General features: G+C 43.6%; 1 protein-coding gene across 1 annotated transcript in view; it reads right to left on the bottom strand.

The window, feature by feature from the left end:
* Positions 1–14,281: 14,281 nt before the first annotated feature.
* The window catches only part of RUNX2 (RUNX family transcription factor 2), a 281,233-nt gene continuing 276,947 nt past the window's right edge, over positions 14,282–18,567 (bottom strand). Inside the window, exon 8 of the mRNA XM_045498433.1 lies at positions 14,282–15,084. Within this exon, the coding sequence (XP_045354389.1) occupies positions 15,011–15,084 (74 nt within the window). The 3' untranslated portion in view covers positions 14,282–15,010. The remainder of the gene's footprint in view (positions 15,085–18,567) is intronic.

Below are 18,567 nucleotides of genomic sequence, written 5' to 3'. Positions count from 1 at the left end.
TCTGGGTCCCTGACCCTGTTTGCCTTGACTTTCAAGACATGTTTTCCCTGCCCTTCCATGAATAATGCACTGGCTGGGCCTCAGACTTGCCTCTGACCTCTGAGAGCATCAGGCCCATCACTCTTAGCCCAGAGACCCTTAATCTCAATTCCTGTTCCATCTCCGCATGTCCAGTCCTGACAGGAGCCACCCACACCTGAACCTGAGAATAGCTCTCCCCCAGGAGAAAAACAAAACAAAACATAAACCAATAAAAATTCTGGCTGGAGATTAGATAGGTTTGCAGGGACTTGGGCACCATGCAGAATTAACACAGAATATCTTGTGCCATAAGATGAAATCGCAGCACCCAAAGACAAGCCGAAAGATGGCCTCCAACTGTCCCCCTACATTTCTGATACAGGGTGGCAAATGCTTGCCCGGTCTCTGCCTTCTAGGCAGGAAGTCTTATATGGCTCTTACATTCCATCCAAAAGACAAAAGAGGGGGTGGATTTCTCTGAACCCTCGCCAGGTCACATTGAGGTGGGTGTTGGGTCTTTTGAAACCGTCAGAATGAGTATGCTTCTGATTATGGGGTTCCCAAGACTCTGAGCCAGCTTTTTTTTTTTTTTTTTTTTTTTTAGCACATACATTTTCTTTCTTTCTGGACCAGAGCCATGTTGCTCTGGCTATGCTAATCCTCCCAGTAGTCACAGTGCTTTCCAGGGCATCCAGGGAGTTGCTTGTTTTAGGGAAATCCTGTTAGTTTGAACTCTGTTCAAGAATGTGCCCAGTGTGTTCAGCCCAGGAGCAAAGTGAATTTCTCCTGGAGAGTTAAAAGCACTCGGGTAGTTGGGGAAGGGGGGGAAACATGACAGTACGTGAATCTGAGGGTCGGTGAGCTCAGCTCTGCAGTGTTCTGACCTATTATCTTGGTGACGAACTGGAAGATTCTCAGGATGACCCAATTAGTGAAACAGTCAGTTAATATTGATGTAGTGTGGGCAACTGTGCAGTGGGCTTCACTCTACCTCTTGTTCTAAGACCTTCCTTTCCCACTAGGTTCTCTGGGCCTTCTCTGAGTCTCACAGGCCCAGAAGTTCCCAATGCAATGCCTTTCCTGATAGGGAAATATGTTGCCCATTGCCAGAAGTTTACCTCTTATTTTTCTGACTCATCAAAACTTGCATATTTTTCCAACCCATCGAAATTGATAATAGGAGATGATGATCATTAATCACCATCAATGTGTTTTCCAGGGAAACCCTTAAAATTAACTGGAGTAAGCCACTTCCTACATCGTGGGGATAGAAAAGCACCAGTTGTTGGCCTCCCTCATCCCGAGAACTCTCCACCTCTGAGTCAAGGCCACTTAGAGGTTCACCGTGATGTACATTAAAAAACAAATGGAAGAGGCAGCATAATATAGCAGGAAGGACCATGCCACTGAGAATCAAGGGCATCTATCTCCTTCTTGGCTAGTTATGTGGTCCTAAGCAGTCCCTTTTCCTCTCTGGTCCCTTATGCACCAGCAGTCCATGAAGGCCCTGAAGAATAATGGCAATTTACTGATTCAATAACATCACACAGCCCTGAGGACTGCCTGGAGGGGGCGTTCTCTAAATATTTGATCAACAGATATGTTCCTGCCACAAACTAGCCTGCTGGAGTTAAGACCTTATGATAGCTCATCTTTCATACTCATCAGATTCCTTCCCAATACTGGGTTTTATTCAGTTGGGGGGAGGGAGAGGAAGAAAATAAGAGAGAGGAGAGAGGACATAAAGCAAATGAGCCAGAACATAAAACATGCCATCAAGAAAAGAGAAAGAAAGCAAAAAGAGAAAGGAAAGGTAGTAGTACTGAGGAGAAAACGAGCCTCCTTCACAATTTTTCTCAACTGGTCTTCCCTTGGCCATAATCCAATTAAAGTACACCGCAAGGCACGTGACCCAGTAGTTAATCAAGCTGAAAGAGAATGTTCTGGATTTGAATCTAGACTCTACCTCTCATTTTAGAAAAGCTATTTAGCCTTTCTATGCCTTCATTTCCTCCTCTATAAAAGGCTAGCATTAGTACCCAACTCAATGGGTTGTTTCGAGGATGAAAAGCAATAACTCACGTTAATAATGCATGTTAAACCTTCCTCACTAAATACTCATATAGGTAGGCTACTGTTGGTCTCGGGGAGGAACTCGACCTGAACTCGAGGTAGGCATCTAGAGGAGGGAGTGTTCTTTAAATAGGATAAATGTAGTAAGGTTTGCAAGTCTCACCATGTAAGATGGGGAAATGGGTTCTGCTCAATGAACTACATTAAGAGCTTGCCTGGAATCTGTTTATAAATCCCAAGTAACCCACAGGTGCCAAGCTAGCAGTGCTCTGAGTACATCCTTTGCTAAGTTTCAGGTTAAGACTTGAGACCCACCACTGCATGTGAGATGTGATCACCTGATGCTGCATTCTGAAATTTGATCGTTTTTGACCATTGAGCTATTTTTTAGCTAAGAATACACAGATAGACCAAAGCTCTTCACAAGTTCGATCATCTGTAGGAAAGGTCAGCTGAGGCCTTGGGGATACCACCCTGCTTAGACGGAATGGGGATAGAATGGGCTGGGATGTTTTCTTCTCAAGCTACAATTTGGGATTGTATCAGCAATGATAATGTGGGCTCAGTGCTAAGGCAACTTTTTTTTTTTAATTTTGCATAGAGTTCTCTGAAGAACTAATTAAATAAAATCCAAAGGTCTCGCAATGGCTTGGGTGTTCTACCTGATTGAGCCCCTTCTCTGACTTCCCCTTCCGCTGCTCTTCCCCTGCTTCCTCCCCCGTCACCACCAAGTTCACTCCCTCTCTGAGTGGCTGGCTGTAACCTGGTTTTGGAAAATTCTCCTCAGGTACTTCTTAGCTTGCTCCCTCACTTCATTTAGGTCTCAGCCCCAAAGTAACCTTGTCTGCAAACCCTCCTTCATCACGCTATTTATAAGGGCACCCCTAGCCATCTTTTCATCTTCATCTTGCTCTATTTCTCCTTCATAGCACTTAGCACCACCTTGCTTAGTTTTTTATTTTTTTTATTGTTTATTTATTTTTGAGAGAGAGAGAGAGAAAGCAAGAGACAGAGTGAGAGCAGGGGAGGGTCAGAGAGAGAGGGACACACAATCCGAAGCAGGCTCCAGGCTCTGAGCTGTCAGTATAGAGCCCGACGTGGGGCTCGAACTCACGAACCGCAAGATCATGACCTTAGCTGAAGTCGGATGCTTAACCGACTGAGCCACCCAGGCACCCCAGCACCACCTTACTTATTGATGTGAGAGTGGAAACTTCTAAAAAAAAATGTTATGCTCATTGTAATATCCACATAGAGTAACTGGCAAATAGGCACATAATAACTATCCCTCGAATGAATATATGAATGAATTTGTTGAGTGGGTTGAATGAATGAATGGACATGCATTAGATGGCAGAACCACTAACTGACTCCCTCAGAGAAAACTGCATAATCATCATCCTACATATTTTTTTTATGAAAGAGTATAAAATAAAAGATTTGGCCGTACTGTAATCCATTTGCATTCTTACTTAGTCCTAAAAACTTGATTTCCTCTTTCAGTCCATTGTGTGTGCTAAAGCCCTGGTCAAGGGGCGCCTGGGGGGCTCAGTCGGTTAAGCATCTGACTCTTGATTTCAGCTCAGGTCATGATCTCAGGGTTGTGACATGGAGCCCACGTCATGCTCTGCACTGAGCGTGGAGCCTGCTTGGGATTCTCTCTCTCTCTCTCTCTCTCTCTCTCTCTCTTTCTGCCCCTCCCCTGCTCATGTACACATGCATGCACTCTCATTCTCAAAATTAATGAAGAAGAAAGAAAAAGAAAGAAAGAAAGAAAGAGAGAGAGAAAGAAAGAAAGAGAAAGAAAGAGAAAGAAAGAAAAAGGAAAGGAAAGAGAAAGAAAAGGAAGAAAGAAAGAAAGAAAAGGAAAGAAAGAGAAAGAGAGAAAGGAAAGGAAAGAAAGAAAGGAAAGGAAAAAGAAAGAAAGAAAGAAAGAAAGAAAGAAAGAAAGAAAGAGAAAGAAAGAGAAAGAAAGAAAGAAAGAAAGGAAAGGAAAGAAAGAAAGAAAAGGAAAGAAGAAAGAAAGAAAGGAAAGGAAAGAAAGAAAGGAAAGGAAAAAGAAAGAAAGAAAGAGAAAGAAAGAAAGAAAAAGGAAAGGAAAGAGAAAGAAAAGAAAGAAAGAAAAGGAAAGAAAGAGAAAGAAAGAAAGGAAAGGAAAGAAAGAAAGGAAAGGAAAGAAAGAAAGGAAAGGAAAAAGAAAGAAAGAAAGAGAAAGAAAGAAAGGAAAGGAAAGAAAGAAAGAAAAGGAAAGAAAGAAAGAAAGAAAGAAAGGAAAGGAAAGGAAAGGAAAAAGAAAGAAAGAAAGAAAGAAAGAAAGAAAGAAAGAAAGAAAGAAAAGAAGGAAGGAAGAAAGAAATGGGATGTGATTAAAGCCAGGGAAAGTCGGCAGCCACCAGAAGCTGGAAGAGACAAGAAACAGGCTCTCCCCCCCGAGAGTCTCCACAGAGAGTATGGCCCTGCTCACACCTTGGCTTTGGCCACGCTGATGCTAATTTCAGACTTCTGGTCTCCAGAACTCTCAGGGAATAAATTCCTGCTGCCACTACATTTGTGATCATTCTTAGGAAACTAACACAGCCTGGAACACTAACAGACATGAAAATGCCTACCATAATAAATGGTACCTGATAGACAATAAATATTTGCTTCTTGCTTCCATTCCTTGCTCCATCCCTTCCGTCCTTCATGTGCCTTCTATTTTCTCATCCTCCTTTTAAAAAATATCTAGTCCAGGGGTGCCTGGGTGGCTCAGTCGGTTAAGTGTCCGACATTGGCTCAGGTCATGATCTCACCGTTCATGAGTTCGAGCCCCGTGTCAGGCTCTGTGCTGATGGCTCAGAGCCTGGAGCTTGCTTCGGATTCTGTGTCTCCCTCTCTCTCTGACCCTCCCCTGCTCATGCTCTGTCTCTCTCTGTCTCTCAAAAATAAATAAACATTGAAAAAAAAATTTTTTTTTAATATCCAGTCTGAAAGGTATAGAAAAAGGAGCACAGGCTTTGGAGCCTCAGCTCAAATACCACCACTACTGGTTAGCTGAACTTGGGCTAGTCATGTAACCTCCCTCGGTTTTCATACCTGCAGAATGGGCTATTGCCATTTACTCTGCAAGGTTGCTTGTGAAAAGCAAAGGAGATAGCCCACAGCAATCTTTATATATCAGGTGCCTGTTTATCTTGCAGACTCAACGTTCCATATTTGGGGAGAAAAGAAAAATGAGAGAAAGGTAGTAATGACAAAAAATAACTATTTAAATCATGCTGGGAATTAAGCCCGATGTTTTCGTCCATAGGCATTTGCCACAGGGAGCATATGAGATGAAGGATATAAATCCGCTCTTTCTTCTGTGGTCTCCAGCTTCAGGGGCTTTGGGAAGTGCGTGTTCTAGTGCAAGACCAACTTTTAAAGATTTTTATCTATCTATCTATCTATCTAAAACATGGTCCCTAAACACAAGCCCACCTCTTCATCTGGTGCCTCATCAGAAACAGCAACATGATCCAGCCTAAAGGGAAAATCAACCCAATGCCTGCCAGTCTCCAACATGGTGGCCTTTGTATGGGGCTTTCACCAATAGTTTTAAGCATGAGGGGTGTGCACCCTTACAGCTGACTTTAGAACGAGGACCCAGGTGAGATGTGACTCCACAGTTGTGACAGTCATTTTCCTCCCACACAGCTGTGCGCTGGGCTTGCCGGCCCTTTCCTTCCATTGCTCCCCTGAACCAACCCCCCCCGAACGCACGTACCCACCAGACGTGACTGGTCTCCAGCAACACTGCAGGTCTGGGACAGCTGCCTTGCTTGTATCTCACCTACATGAGACAATTTTAATGCCGAGTTGCAGAGAAGTCATCAGGAGGCATAAAGAGTCTCAAAAATCGGGGAAATGGAGAAAGCGCTAGAAATTCGTGACACTCATCAAATACCAAGTTAGTGCTCTTTGCCGTCAGCAAATCTCTCCCAAAAGACATACGTATTTATAGAACACTGTTCTTCCTACAGCACCTCCCACTTCAAAAGTGATGCTTCAAATTGTGGCATAAGGTATTGCTAAACAACCACGTCTGCGTCCAATAGCTTTGGGGGAGGTTATAAAACCGATAAGCAGCTCTCCTGGAGACATAACATAGCAAAACCCTAGTCATACCACTGGGGGGGAACAAAACCCTGAAATTTACCCTACCCATTTTAAAATGGGAGTCTCTCAGGGAAAGGAGGAAAAAAAAAAAGAACAGTTTCTGGCTTCCTTAAATATCTCCCTGTATTTAATTTCACTGAAAACCACGCTCCTGGCCCCACTCTGCCTGCAGCCTTCTCATTACCTCCAGCAATTTACATCGCATCTTTTTTGAACTCTGGATTCCCGGACAGAGTTGAGTGTGGTGCGGCAAATTAGTGAATCATAAAAATTAGAACTGGAAGAGGGCTCTGGGGTCGCAGGGTTATCCTCTGCCAATTCTAGCTGGTTCTCTGTGGTTTATTCCTAAGTGCTTTGTTCAAACTGCTTTAAAGTCCACAATACATCCCACAGTTGGTGGCGGGGGGTGGGGGGGGGGGTGGGGAGAGAACAACAAGGACAAAAATGTGTCTTGCCCATCCATTTCCCTAGCCAGCCCAACCCAGGAGGGAGAAGCCTGGGGCCACCGGGAGAGGGGGGGGATGAATCATGGGATATGAGGGCTGGAAGGGACTTCAGAGGGCATCTCATCCAACATCAAATTGTACAAATAAGGAAAATGAAATTCAGGGAGTCGAATGCGCAAGCCCACAAGGATTACGTGAGACCTTGACAGGAAAAGCAGAGCCTGGCACATCAAAGGTACTCAAAAAATATTGGTTCCATTTCCTTCTTCAGATCATCTTCTGCCTCGTATTAGAGTTGGTTGTATACACACGTCAAACTGCGCCTTACGAACTCCTTGGGGGGTGGGCCCTTCATTTTATTTATTTTTATATCCCCACAGTGCTTAGATCAGGGCCTCGGGCATAGGGGATGGCTCAGTTAGTGCTGAATATTGAATGGAGTTGAATGAACTGACTACAAAAATGGCCTTTCTCTCTTATACAAATCTCACTAGCTTGTGCCCGTGTGTGTTCCTGCCCACATCTTCCAGACCTAGCAACAATGAGTGCACCTACACTACAGGAAAGCAGGTCTAGGGTCAACGTGAGCAGAGCTTTCTGTGGACCACACCCGAAATGGACAGGGGTGCTGTGGGAGGGTGTCAGGCAAAGCTAGAAACCGGGCAGAGACATAAAGGAGGGGACTCCGGTTTAGAGTGTTGACCTCTGAGGTCCCGTCCCACCTTCAAGCTTTTAGACTCTATGATATGAAAGAGCTTTATGTCCAAATGCACATAAGGTTTCAACTAGTTGAATCCCTTAAAAGTCAAAACTCTCTCAAGACAGATCCCCATAGTCTCTCACCCTTATAAATCAAAGACATCAAAATATGGCTCCAAACCGTGGACACGAGGAAAGAGTTGTCCCCAAAGTTTTCTCCCAAATGCGCCTCTTGATCTAGCTCAGAGACTTCAAAAGTTATCCCTTAAGACGCTTTTTAAGACCTCATTTAACATAGTCTAAAGTGGAATTAATTCTGTGAGTTAGTTTGGCAGAGAGGTGAAATCACATCAAATCCATATTCATTATAGACATCCCAGATGTCATCTACGAGGATGGATGGGGGCTCTGGTGTGGGAGAAAGGGTACTGCAAGAGAAAAACTCCAGGGTTTCCAGAGACCTGTCTGCTGCCTTCCTGTTTCACCTCCTTTTAATTGATTCATCCCCAAACACTGGGCAGCCAGGGAAGCTCATCCGTTCCAGCTGAAACCGTTCCATGCCTAATACCTCTCTTCCCACCCTTCATACAAGCCAGTCATGCCGAAATAGTCCTTTCAAAACACTTTAAAATTCTGATGTGTTGTTTTTTAAAATTAACTTATTTAAAAGTGGGAGTGCCGGGGCGCCTGGGTGGCGCAGTCGGTTAAGCGTCCGACTTCAGCCAGGTCACCATCTCGCGGTCCGTGAGTTCGAGCCCCGCGTCAGGCTCTGGGCTGATGGCTCAGAGCCTGGAGCCTGTTTCCGATTCTATGTCTCCCTCTCTCTCTGCCCCTCCCCTGTTCATGCTCTGTCTCTCTCTGTCCCAAAAATAAAATAAATGTTGGAAAAAAAAAATTAAAAAAAAAAAAAAAAAGTGGGAGTGCCACTAGAGAAAAATTAGTGTAGATAAGTAACAGAGAAACTCCTACCTCCTGGAAAGAATTGTTATGAATACCTAGTAGATAAGCTTTAAAGCCTTCTTTCTCCCTCCTGGTCCTTTAGAGCAATGGGAGAGAGGGTAGTTAGAGAATAACTTTATTACCAAGACTCCACTGAGAGTCAGCTCTACCTTCTAGGTCTTAACCACAATCTTGAACACATAGAAAAACCGAGAGTAGGGGTGTGTGGAAAAAACGTACAGAAATGATGCAGGCTGTTTCAAACAAAACATCCTCCCGTGTCTTGAGAGTGGGGGAGGAAAGAGCGACAGGGGACAGTCTTTTACCCTATATTATTCAGACTTGCAATCATTATATTCATACATACCATTTATTGAACATTTACAATATGCTGGGCATCCTTCATCTTACTGAGTTGACATCTCCTAGAGCCTTCTCAAGGGTGTGTTGGTAACGTTTTAACAAATGGCAACTTTGGGGTAAAGCCCTGACTGGCAGCATTTGCCATTTTCTGTGGTAGAAATACCAATTCAAGCTATGACTCAGAGTTGGAAAGAGAGGCTAAGGAGCGCAGCATCATATAGTGTTTCTACCACTCAGGTATAATAGTCATAAGTAACCTCAAGAACGTGGATAATAGTGAAATGTAGTGACGTAATTAGGAGTGGTGAGTTCTGTGTATTTGTTACTAATGTTTTTAATGTAATGCGTTCAATGCAAAGTTACAGGCTTAGTTTTTATTAAAGGCTGTGTTTAACAACTAGCTTGCAAAATTCCTAAAAAGTAATCGACCGGTCCTCGTGAGCCAGCATTTTTAGCTCCCACACACCACAAAACTTTCCTCACCCACTCTTGCTCGCCATGCTGTGTGAGTAGAACCTGATTCAGGAACTTTTGTTTGACCTGGATTTGGGTTTTGTTTTTATATCTTCCGTCTTCAAGACATTCTCCTGCTCCTCGTCTTCTGATCTTGGCTTCCCAGCAATGGGAGAGGCTGGGGTGGGGAGGGGAAACTAGTCCAGAGGGAAGGGATTTTCCATTAATAGAGATTGGAAGGAAGGGATAGCATTAAATCAAGCAATGAAAGAAAGGCATGTTCAAAGGCCAGGCCGTCCAACATGGTAGGTAACAACCACATGTGCCTACTGAGCATTTGAACTGTGGGTAGTTTGAATTGAGATATTCTAAGATTGTAAAAAATGCATAGGATTTTGAAGATATAGTTCAAACAATATAAAGTATCTCATCATATATTTCATACTGATGATAATAATTTCATGCTGATTATACGTTGGATGCTAATCTTTTATGTTGAGTTAAATAAAATATAAAACTAATTACCCTTGTTTTTAAAACTTTTTTTATTTATTTTTTTATTTTTATTTTATTTTTTTTTCAACGTTTATTCATTTTTGGGACAGAGAGAGACAGAGCATGAACGGGGGAGGGGCAGAGAGAGAGGGAGACACAGAATCGGAAACAGGCTCCAGGCTCTGAGCCATCAGCCCAGAGCCCGACGCGGGGCTCGAACTCACGGACCGCGAGATCGTAACCTGGCTGAAGTCGGACGCTTAACCGACTGCGCCACCCAGGCGCCCCTTAAAACTTTTTTTAAATACACCTACTTGCGTTGTTCTCTGTCGGATACCACTGTTCTGGAGAGTTACCCAGAATCAAGGATAACCTTTGCTGGAGGTGGTATTTCAGATTATTTAGTCCCAAATGTCTCAAGCTGGAGGTATAGTCTCTGAAACCTGCTGGCTAGAAAGGTTGATTCCCTCAGAATCTTTACGGGAATTCAGGCTGACCCTGACCTATTTAGTGCTGATTATTAGGCATAGTGTGAATAAGAGGAAGCACGTGCTAGTACAACACCAACAGCATGCTGCTGTGCCTTCACACCTTCCGAATTCCTTATTGCTTTAGTGATCCCAGCAGCATTCAACTAGGTCTAAAGAAAACTCTGAAGACAGCCGGAGTCAAGTGATATCCCCGAGTGGTTACTAAGCACTCGCTATGTGCTAACTGCACCTGTGACAGAGAAAGGCTCAGGAGCACGAAAGAAACAGATCCACAGATAGATGGCCAATTGCTATCTGACGTCGGTGCAAAGGCATTTGGGGGGAAAGCGGAATTCTTTCCAACAACCGTTGCTAGAATAATTAGGTAGTCATATGCTAAAAAAAGGAACATTTATCCATCTTTCACACGGCGTACAAACATTAAATCAACACGGATCATAGACCTAAAACCTAAAACGATAAAACATTTGAAGTAAACATGAGTAAACATGAGGGAATATATTTCTAACCTTGGGTTAGGCAAAGATTTCTTATGTAGATACCAAAAGTCCATCCACAAACAAACATAACAAAAATTATAGATTTGACTTCATCAAAACTAAGAACTTCTGCTCTCCTAAAGGCACCATTTTAAAAAATGGAAAAGACAAGCTCCTGACTAGGAGGAAATACTTGAAAAAAAATCATCTGATAAAGGACTTGTATCTACCATATATAAAGCGCTCTCAAAACTTAATAGTGACAAAGCAAACCACCCAACACGAAAATGGGCAAATGATTCAAACAGACACTTCAGCAAAAGGGATAAATAGATGAAAAGGTGCTCAACATCATTAGTTACGAGGAAAATGCAATTTAAAACCATAATGAGATACCACTAACCACTACATACCTATTAGAATGTCTAAAACAAAAGGACTGACCGTAACAAGCGTTGTCGAGAGTGTGGAACAGAGAAGCTAAAATGATGCAACCACTTTGGAAAGCAATTTGGCACTTTTTAAAAAAGTTAAACATGCACCTACTATAGAATCCATTCCATTCCTAGGCATTTACCCAATAAAAATGAAAGTATGTGCCTGTACAAAGACCTGTATATGAATGTTTTTGCAGCTTTATTTGTAATAGCCAAAAACTGAAAATAACTTAAACGTTCACCTATTGAATAAATAAATAGATGTCTAATATCCATACAATGGAATACTAGTTACCAATAAAAAGGAATTAAGTAAATATATTCAGCTATGTGTGTGTGTGTGTGTGTGTACACAACAATGTGGTTGAATGTCTGAATAATTACACTAAAGAAGCCAGACCAAAAAAAAAAAAAAAATGGAGTACATATTGTAGGATTCCATTTATGTAAAATTCTAGAAAATTCTAACTAATCTATAGTGACAGGAAGCAGATCAGTGCTTGCTTGGGAATGAGGGAGATGGGGAGGGCCATGGGAAAGGAACGATAAAGGGGCACAAAGAAACTTTTTGGTGTGATGGATATATTCATTAGCTTAATTGTGGTTGTGTTGCCATCAATGTATAACATATGTCAAAATTTATCAAATCACACGCATTAAACATGTGGGGTTTTTTGGTCAATTATACCTAAGGAGAAGTGGAGGGGATGAGAAGGAGAAGGAGGAGAGGAAGAAGAGGAGGAAGGAAGCGCAAGGCATGGCCCCTGCCCTTAGGGAACTTGCAATAGAAATTGTACGGTCAAGATTCACCATGGTTTCCCCTGCAAACCAATGAATGGACCAATGAAGCCCCAGAGCTTCTAGAGAACAGGGGCTTAAGAATGACACCGATGGATGAAAACGGTGCAGGGTACTTCCAGTCACTTATCTTGAAACTGAGTTTATATAGAAAACTGTTGGGTTTTTGTGCTTATTTGTTTGATTGATTGCTTTGCGGTTGCTCATGGAGATTATGGGAGGGAGGCTAATCTCTCCTTGTGCCTCCCCATTAGGCTCTGCTGGGGCTGTTAACTCTGCAAGAATCCTAACAAGGAAACAAGATGGATTCCTTTTAGGATCTGGTCCCATACGGGCCAAACCCAGGGGCAGCCCCCAGCAGCCTTCCCACCTCTGTCTAGCATTCTCCTGCCCTGTCCTAGTTTCACTCCCTCCTGCTACCTTGTCCCAGGGTCCGCTGATGAGCTCTGTTCTCATGGAGGAATTGGTGCCTGGAAAATTCCTGTGTTAATTCTCTCAACAGGACCTACATGTTTATAGATGTACAGAATAAAGACACCCAAAAGAATGTATCGCTAGAGGTGACATTTCAGATTCTATTAGGGCTTGTGCGACCTTTCTACCATACGGTGCAATTGCCTCAATCTAGAGGATGGGCCTGGACCTTAACTTAGAGCTCCCTGGGTTTTGAGACCGCAGGCTGTCCCTGAAAGACAAGCCCTCTGGAGTCTGACTCACCCAGGGCTGACTGAGTCCCAAGTCAGAACTGGGTCAGAGACACAAGACAACAACATTGTATCTAGGGTCATTTTACCTGTTCTTTAACTCTTTGGAAAACTTAACAGAGGATCAGGAAATCTCAGTAAAAATATTCTCGCCCAACTACCTCCTTGACACGTCAATCTCTGCCGTGACATCCCTGAGATGTGGCTGTCTGGGCTTCGCCTGAATGCTCCCAGTGACAGCTTTATCTTAAAACAAGCTTTAATTGTTAGAAAGTCCTTCCTTATATGTGCAGCTGTGGAAAAGAATGAGGAAATTCTCTTTGTACCAATGTGGACAAATTTCCAAGATATACTATCAAGCAAAAAAAAAAAACAAACCAAAAAACAAAACAAAACAAAAAACTGGTGCTGAACAGTGTGTATAATATACTAACTTGGGGCGCCCGGGTGGCTCAGTCAGTTGAGCTTCCAACTCTTGAGTTTGGCTCAGGTCATGATCTCATGGTTGTGAGATCGAGCCCCGCGTGGAGGGTGGAGTCTGCTTCGGAAACTCTCTCTCCCTCTCTCCCTGCCTTCCTCTGCTCATGCTCTCTCTCTTTCTCTCTCAAAATAAATAATTAAAAAAAAAATACACTAACTTGGAGGTATTTTAAAATGAGAAAAATAAGCATTGATATTTATGTCTGCTTATATGTGTATTAAGAAAACCTAGGGGCGCCTGGGTGGCGCAGTCGGTTAAGCGTCCGACTTCAGCCAGGTCACGATCTCGCGGTCCGTGAGTTCGAGCCCCGCGTCGGGCTCTGGGCTGATGATGGCTCAGAGCCTGGAGCCTGTTTCAGATTCTGTGTCTCCCTCTCTCTCTGCCCCTCCCCCGTTCATGCTCTGTCTCTCTCTGTCCCAAAAATAAATAAACGTTGAAAAAAAAATTAAAAAAAAAAAAAAAAGAAAACCTAAAGGAACACACAAGAAGCTTTTTTAAATAATGGGTATTTATGCGGGAAAAGGGAGAACGAGGCAGAGTAACAAGAGCTCATACGTACATAAGCTTACTGCATGCCAGGAACTATTCTAAGTACTTTACACACAGGAACTCATTTAATCTTCACAACAACTTGACATCATTATCCCCATTTTTCAGATGAAGAAGCTGAGGCTCAGACAGGGTAAGCAACTTGTGTGAGGTCCCACAGCTAGCAAGCAGCAGGGCTGAGATACAAACCCCGGCAGCATGGCTTCAGGGATCGTGTTTGTAAGGAGCATGCCACACTGTCCCTACCAGAGTACAAGGATGCAAGCAAGGGGGGGCTTGTCCCTGTATTTGTATTTATTTTTATACTGTTTTTTTTTTTTTTTTTTCAGTTTGGTTGGTTGGTTGGTTGGTTGGCTGGCTTGGTTTTGAACCATGTGGATATATTATATAATAAACACAGCTGTCTCCGGTTGCCATAAAGTGGCAATGTTTGAGGCAGTGGGGAAGAGTGGGCAGTTTGAGATAAAAAGAAACAGAATTTCTTCCTTACGCTGAACAAAAATTCTGCTTTCCTGAAGCCTTTTTGCTTTTTTGTCCTAGGCTGGCTCTCTGGGCAACTATTTATCAGATCCTGCTAAGTGGACCTTTTCCCAGAGATGGGAAAGAACATTCACAATTCTTTCTAAATGTCCCTAGATGTCCTGGGCTTCCATATCCTTTGCCATGCCAATTGGTCTTTCCCAAACAACTCTAGGCTATCACTGTTTTCTTAAGGGTGAGGCCACAAACAGAAGCCAGTTCTCCGGCAGTGGTCTGGCCAGTATGATTACCACCTCCCATGTTTGGAGAACTATATTTCTACTATTGCGACCAATGTTTACATTTGTGCTTTTGGAATCCTCATTTCTCCATTGCAATTGTAGATCTGCAGAATGTCCAACATTTATTTATTTCTCTTACTCAGCTCTTCCCGATTCCTGACTAGCATAGCTGTTTTCTGAGTCCGGGTCTAGAATGCTAGATCTCTCCCTATTAAACTTTATTTTGTTAGTTTGTTTGACCTATTAGTCCAGCCTGCCTCAGTTGGATCCTGTCTCGGTTTCCGAAGATGGTCAAGCTCCCCACCCAAGCTTGTCACGTACGACAGGTTTCCACTTGGCAGAGATGGAAACTTTGTCGCCGAGAGGGATCTGACTCCCTAAGGTGTCACAAACTGTTCGTGCCAGGGAGATGAATGAACCAAAGGCTCCTGATCTCCCATCAGGGCCCATTCCAGGAAGCCCTGGTGTCCCAGCCCCGTGCCTTCCAGAAGATCTCCATCCTGCAGGCATCACGCAGCCCCTGGCTGGGTGCTGCCTCCTCTCTAGTGCCTCCAACAGGAATCGGGAAAGAGTGCACTCAGGTAGTCCCATGACTGAGGGTTGCAGTTGAGAAGAGAAGGCCGTCATGTGCATGGCACATGTTCAAAGTTGGCTGGTGATTATAGCAGCTTAAAACATCATGTTCTAGATTAGCTGCTTGGGGTGTTCTGAAGCTTGTGCCGAAATCAGAGATGCCGCGGGGATGACATCTTCCTTATCTGTGAAATGATGTGATGTGAAGTTATTCGACAAGCAATCCCCAGAGACCACAAACCAGGGAACTGATCCAGGAATTCCACTCGCCCGCCCGCCAGCCCGCCAGATGTTCAGGTTGAAGAGTGTTTCAATGCTCCGCATGTCTTCTCTCCAAGAGACGAGATCAGGCAGCTATTTCAAAGATGAGTCAAAAAGTATGTATGGCGTGAGGGGGGAGAGGTGCCTACCTAATCCTTAAGCTGGTAGCATGTCTGATTTGGCAAGGCGGTTGGAAAAAGTGAAAACAAGGAAATTCCCCGGGATAAATTAATCTGTGGTCATGAAGACCCCAGAAAACACAGCAGAGAAGATAGAAATCACAGTTGGGCTGATCCAAGCGCTCCAGGACCACCGTCCACGGGAAAAGTCAGGAAAGCACAAGCAGCAATGAGTGGAGCCTCAAGAATGACAAATGCCTTTGAGATGGGGCGATGCCACTAAGACCGGAAGACCAGCCCCCTGTGAAGGTCGTGGTGGGTTTGTTCGATGTGTGGGACACACCTCAATATCTAGAATGAAGAGACCTAGATGTCATCAGAAACTTCAATTTTACTGGATGGGGTGGTATTTACAATGAAATCTTACTAATCTAGCCGTCAAGATTGTGGCCTCCGGTTCTGAGCGAGCCCTACTGCAGGGGCTTCTGGACATTATGGAGCCAACCAGTACCTCTGTTTCCCCATTTGGGTGGTGGCTATTGGGAGGGCAGGAGACGGGATAGAAGAGATGATTAATAATCTCCACCCTGCCCGATTTCCTGCTGCCCTACAAATACAAAGACGATAACATCGGGACATTGTTCTTCAAGATTACTTCAAGAAAGACAGAGAATAAATAGGAAACTTTGTTATTGCTGTTATGACGAGATTTATAAAGCTGCCTATGGGGGTTTGTATTCTGAAATCCTGAAACACAATTTTTTCTCCATTATGTAGCAGTCTTCACCTTGGCAAAACACTTAACAGAAAGTTCCCACGACTCCATCATGGGAAATTAAATCCCCAGGAAAGTAGAAAGGCCTCTAAAGTATGCCCTTCTGACCCCAAACCAAGAGCAGGTTAGTGCGGGAAGATATCTCAAGTATGTTCAGTTGCGAACTGGGTGCAGCTGGCATCTCTTAACGGATAAAACTGGTTCCAAGAATGAGTCATAATGATTATACCCTTGGGACATCATTCATAAATATCATCTGTCCCCAAAGACTTCCAAAACACAGGAGGCATGGCAAAACACACACACATATATACATGTAAGCAAGATTTCTAACAATCAGGCCATTGTTCACAGCAGAAAAACCAGGCACACCCTTCATCTAAGATAAAAAGAAAATGCAAAAAGCAATCAAATGAAATCTATCTTGCCTAACCTGAAAGACGACAGTTGGATTAAAACATTGTCTATCATCCATTTTCAGCAAGCCACCTTTCTGGGAGCATTTCAGCAAGCAGAACACCTTTTCAGGCCAGCCCCTCCCCTAAGTACAAAAGAGCCCGCTGCCACCTGGCCCATGTCCCCCTTTGTAGCCATCCTCCCAATCAGTCTCATCCCCACTCACAGAGCCCAACCTCTGGTTAATTAAACTTCCTTCTCTCCTATAAAATATATTCTCAGAAAAGTAGGTCTTTTTTTTTTTTTTTTTTTTTCCAATAGGGAATAGAACTTCAGAAATGTTCATTTCAGCATTCCGGGCACCTGCAAGCCCATGAAGGCTGGGTAAGGTGAGGCAAAGGCGACAGGTATAATATTCTCTCCAACTCCCCGAGGAAGAGGCTGCCATCCACCATTTGAAGGGATTCCCTCCGATCTGCCCCTCCATTCCAGCACAGAACAGAAAGTGTCTAAAGGACTAGCCCCACACAAAGGACACTTTGTCCTGCTGTGGCATCTTACTCCAAACAAAACTCCCCCAAGGATGCCTTTCTACAGAAAGACCTGGGAAGAGTCAGTAGGCCATATAGTGTAAGGAAGGTGCAGCATATATGCATCCTTGCTGAGCCTGCAGCAGTGGGGTAAAGTTGAGAGGTTTCAGACTCAGCCCCCAATCCTTAGTGTCCTTGGTAGGCTCAGCTGTCTTGTGTGTGCCCTAGAGAGATGCACATAGAACTCTGGCCTCACAGCCCCTCTGCACTGCTCCTGTCTCCACTGCATTTCAGGACTTAGGAACTAAGTGGAATCCAACTCCCTCAGATGAAAATCAAAAGTGTGGCCATGATCCACACCCTGCTGGAGCACCAATCCTAAGAGAGAAATCATGTCTCCCACACCCACCCTTTAGAGGGCATTAGACAAAAAACTTCTCATTGGACACACATCTTCTAATTTGCCTACCCAGAAGTCGTCACCCCAAGTGAATTCTACCATTGATTCTGCATGTTCAAAACATTCCTGTAAAGAGAAAGATGAAGAAAAGGAGAAAAAAGCAGATGAAGAGAAAGGGAAGGAGGAGGGATGGAGAAGAGACAGAGAGATGGAGAAAGAGGGGGAAAGAGAGGAGGAAGGGAGACCACCAGGGCTGGAAGTCACCTCCTAAAATGAGCCAGGCCAAGCCACTAATCTATTTTTAAATTTCTATGGTTATAGATCTATTCAGTTTTTGTATTTATTCTGAGTCAATTTTGGAAATATGATAGGAAATTGTCTATTTAAATTTTCAAATTTATGGCATAAAATTATCCAAGATAGACCTATATTTATAGTTCTATCCCTTTCTCCATGGTTTATTCATGCCTTCTGTTCTTTCTTGCTTAACTTTGCCACAGATTTGTCTTTCCAAAGGACCAGTTTTTGTCTTTGTCAATCTCCTCTTGAATCTTTGTTTCTAGATGCCTGGGCATACTATTTTTTTTTTCCTTTCTTCCCACTTTCTTTTTTTTTTTTTTAATTTTTTTTTTTCAACGTTTATTTATTTTTGGGACAGAGAGAGACAGAGCATGAATGGGGGAGGGGCAGAGAGAGAGGGAGACACAGAATCGGAAACAGGCTCCAGGCTCTGAGCCATCAGCCCAGAGCCCGACGCGGGGCTCGAACTCACGGACCGCGAGATTGTGACCTGGCTGAAGTCGGACGCCTAACCGACTGCGCCACCCAGGCGCCCCTCTTCCCACTTTCTTTACATTTACTTTTGCATTTCTCCCAACTTCCTAGGTTGAACACTTTCTTCTCTAATATAAAGATTTTTTTCTTTTTCAGTTGTAATGCCCACTCTCACCCAGATGATCACAGACAACATTAAATCTCTCTTGGATCAGTTTCACTTACAAGCATATGAGGAAACGCAGCACTGGCAACAAGCCAGGATCAGACATGTCTCTCCTGTGTGGGTCCTTGTGATAATCCAAGAGCTAGTCTTTGAATTTTTAAGTAAGGGTATTGAAGCTAGAGAGAAGTGGTTTGATAAAGATAAAAATAGCAAGTCAGCAGCAGAGTCAGACCTAGACCCTAGGTCC

Source organism: Leopardus geoffroyi, chromosome B2 (genome assembly GCF_018350155.1).
Source record: "Leopardus geoffroyi isolate Oge1 chromosome B2, O.geoffroyi_Oge1_pat1.0, whole genome shotgun sequence".
NCBI lineage: Eukaryota > Metazoa > Chordata > Mammalia > Carnivora > Felidae > Leopardus > Leopardus geoffroyi.
Note: the sequence above shows the minus strand (reverse complement) of the source record. Positions and strands in the feature narration are given on the sequence as shown.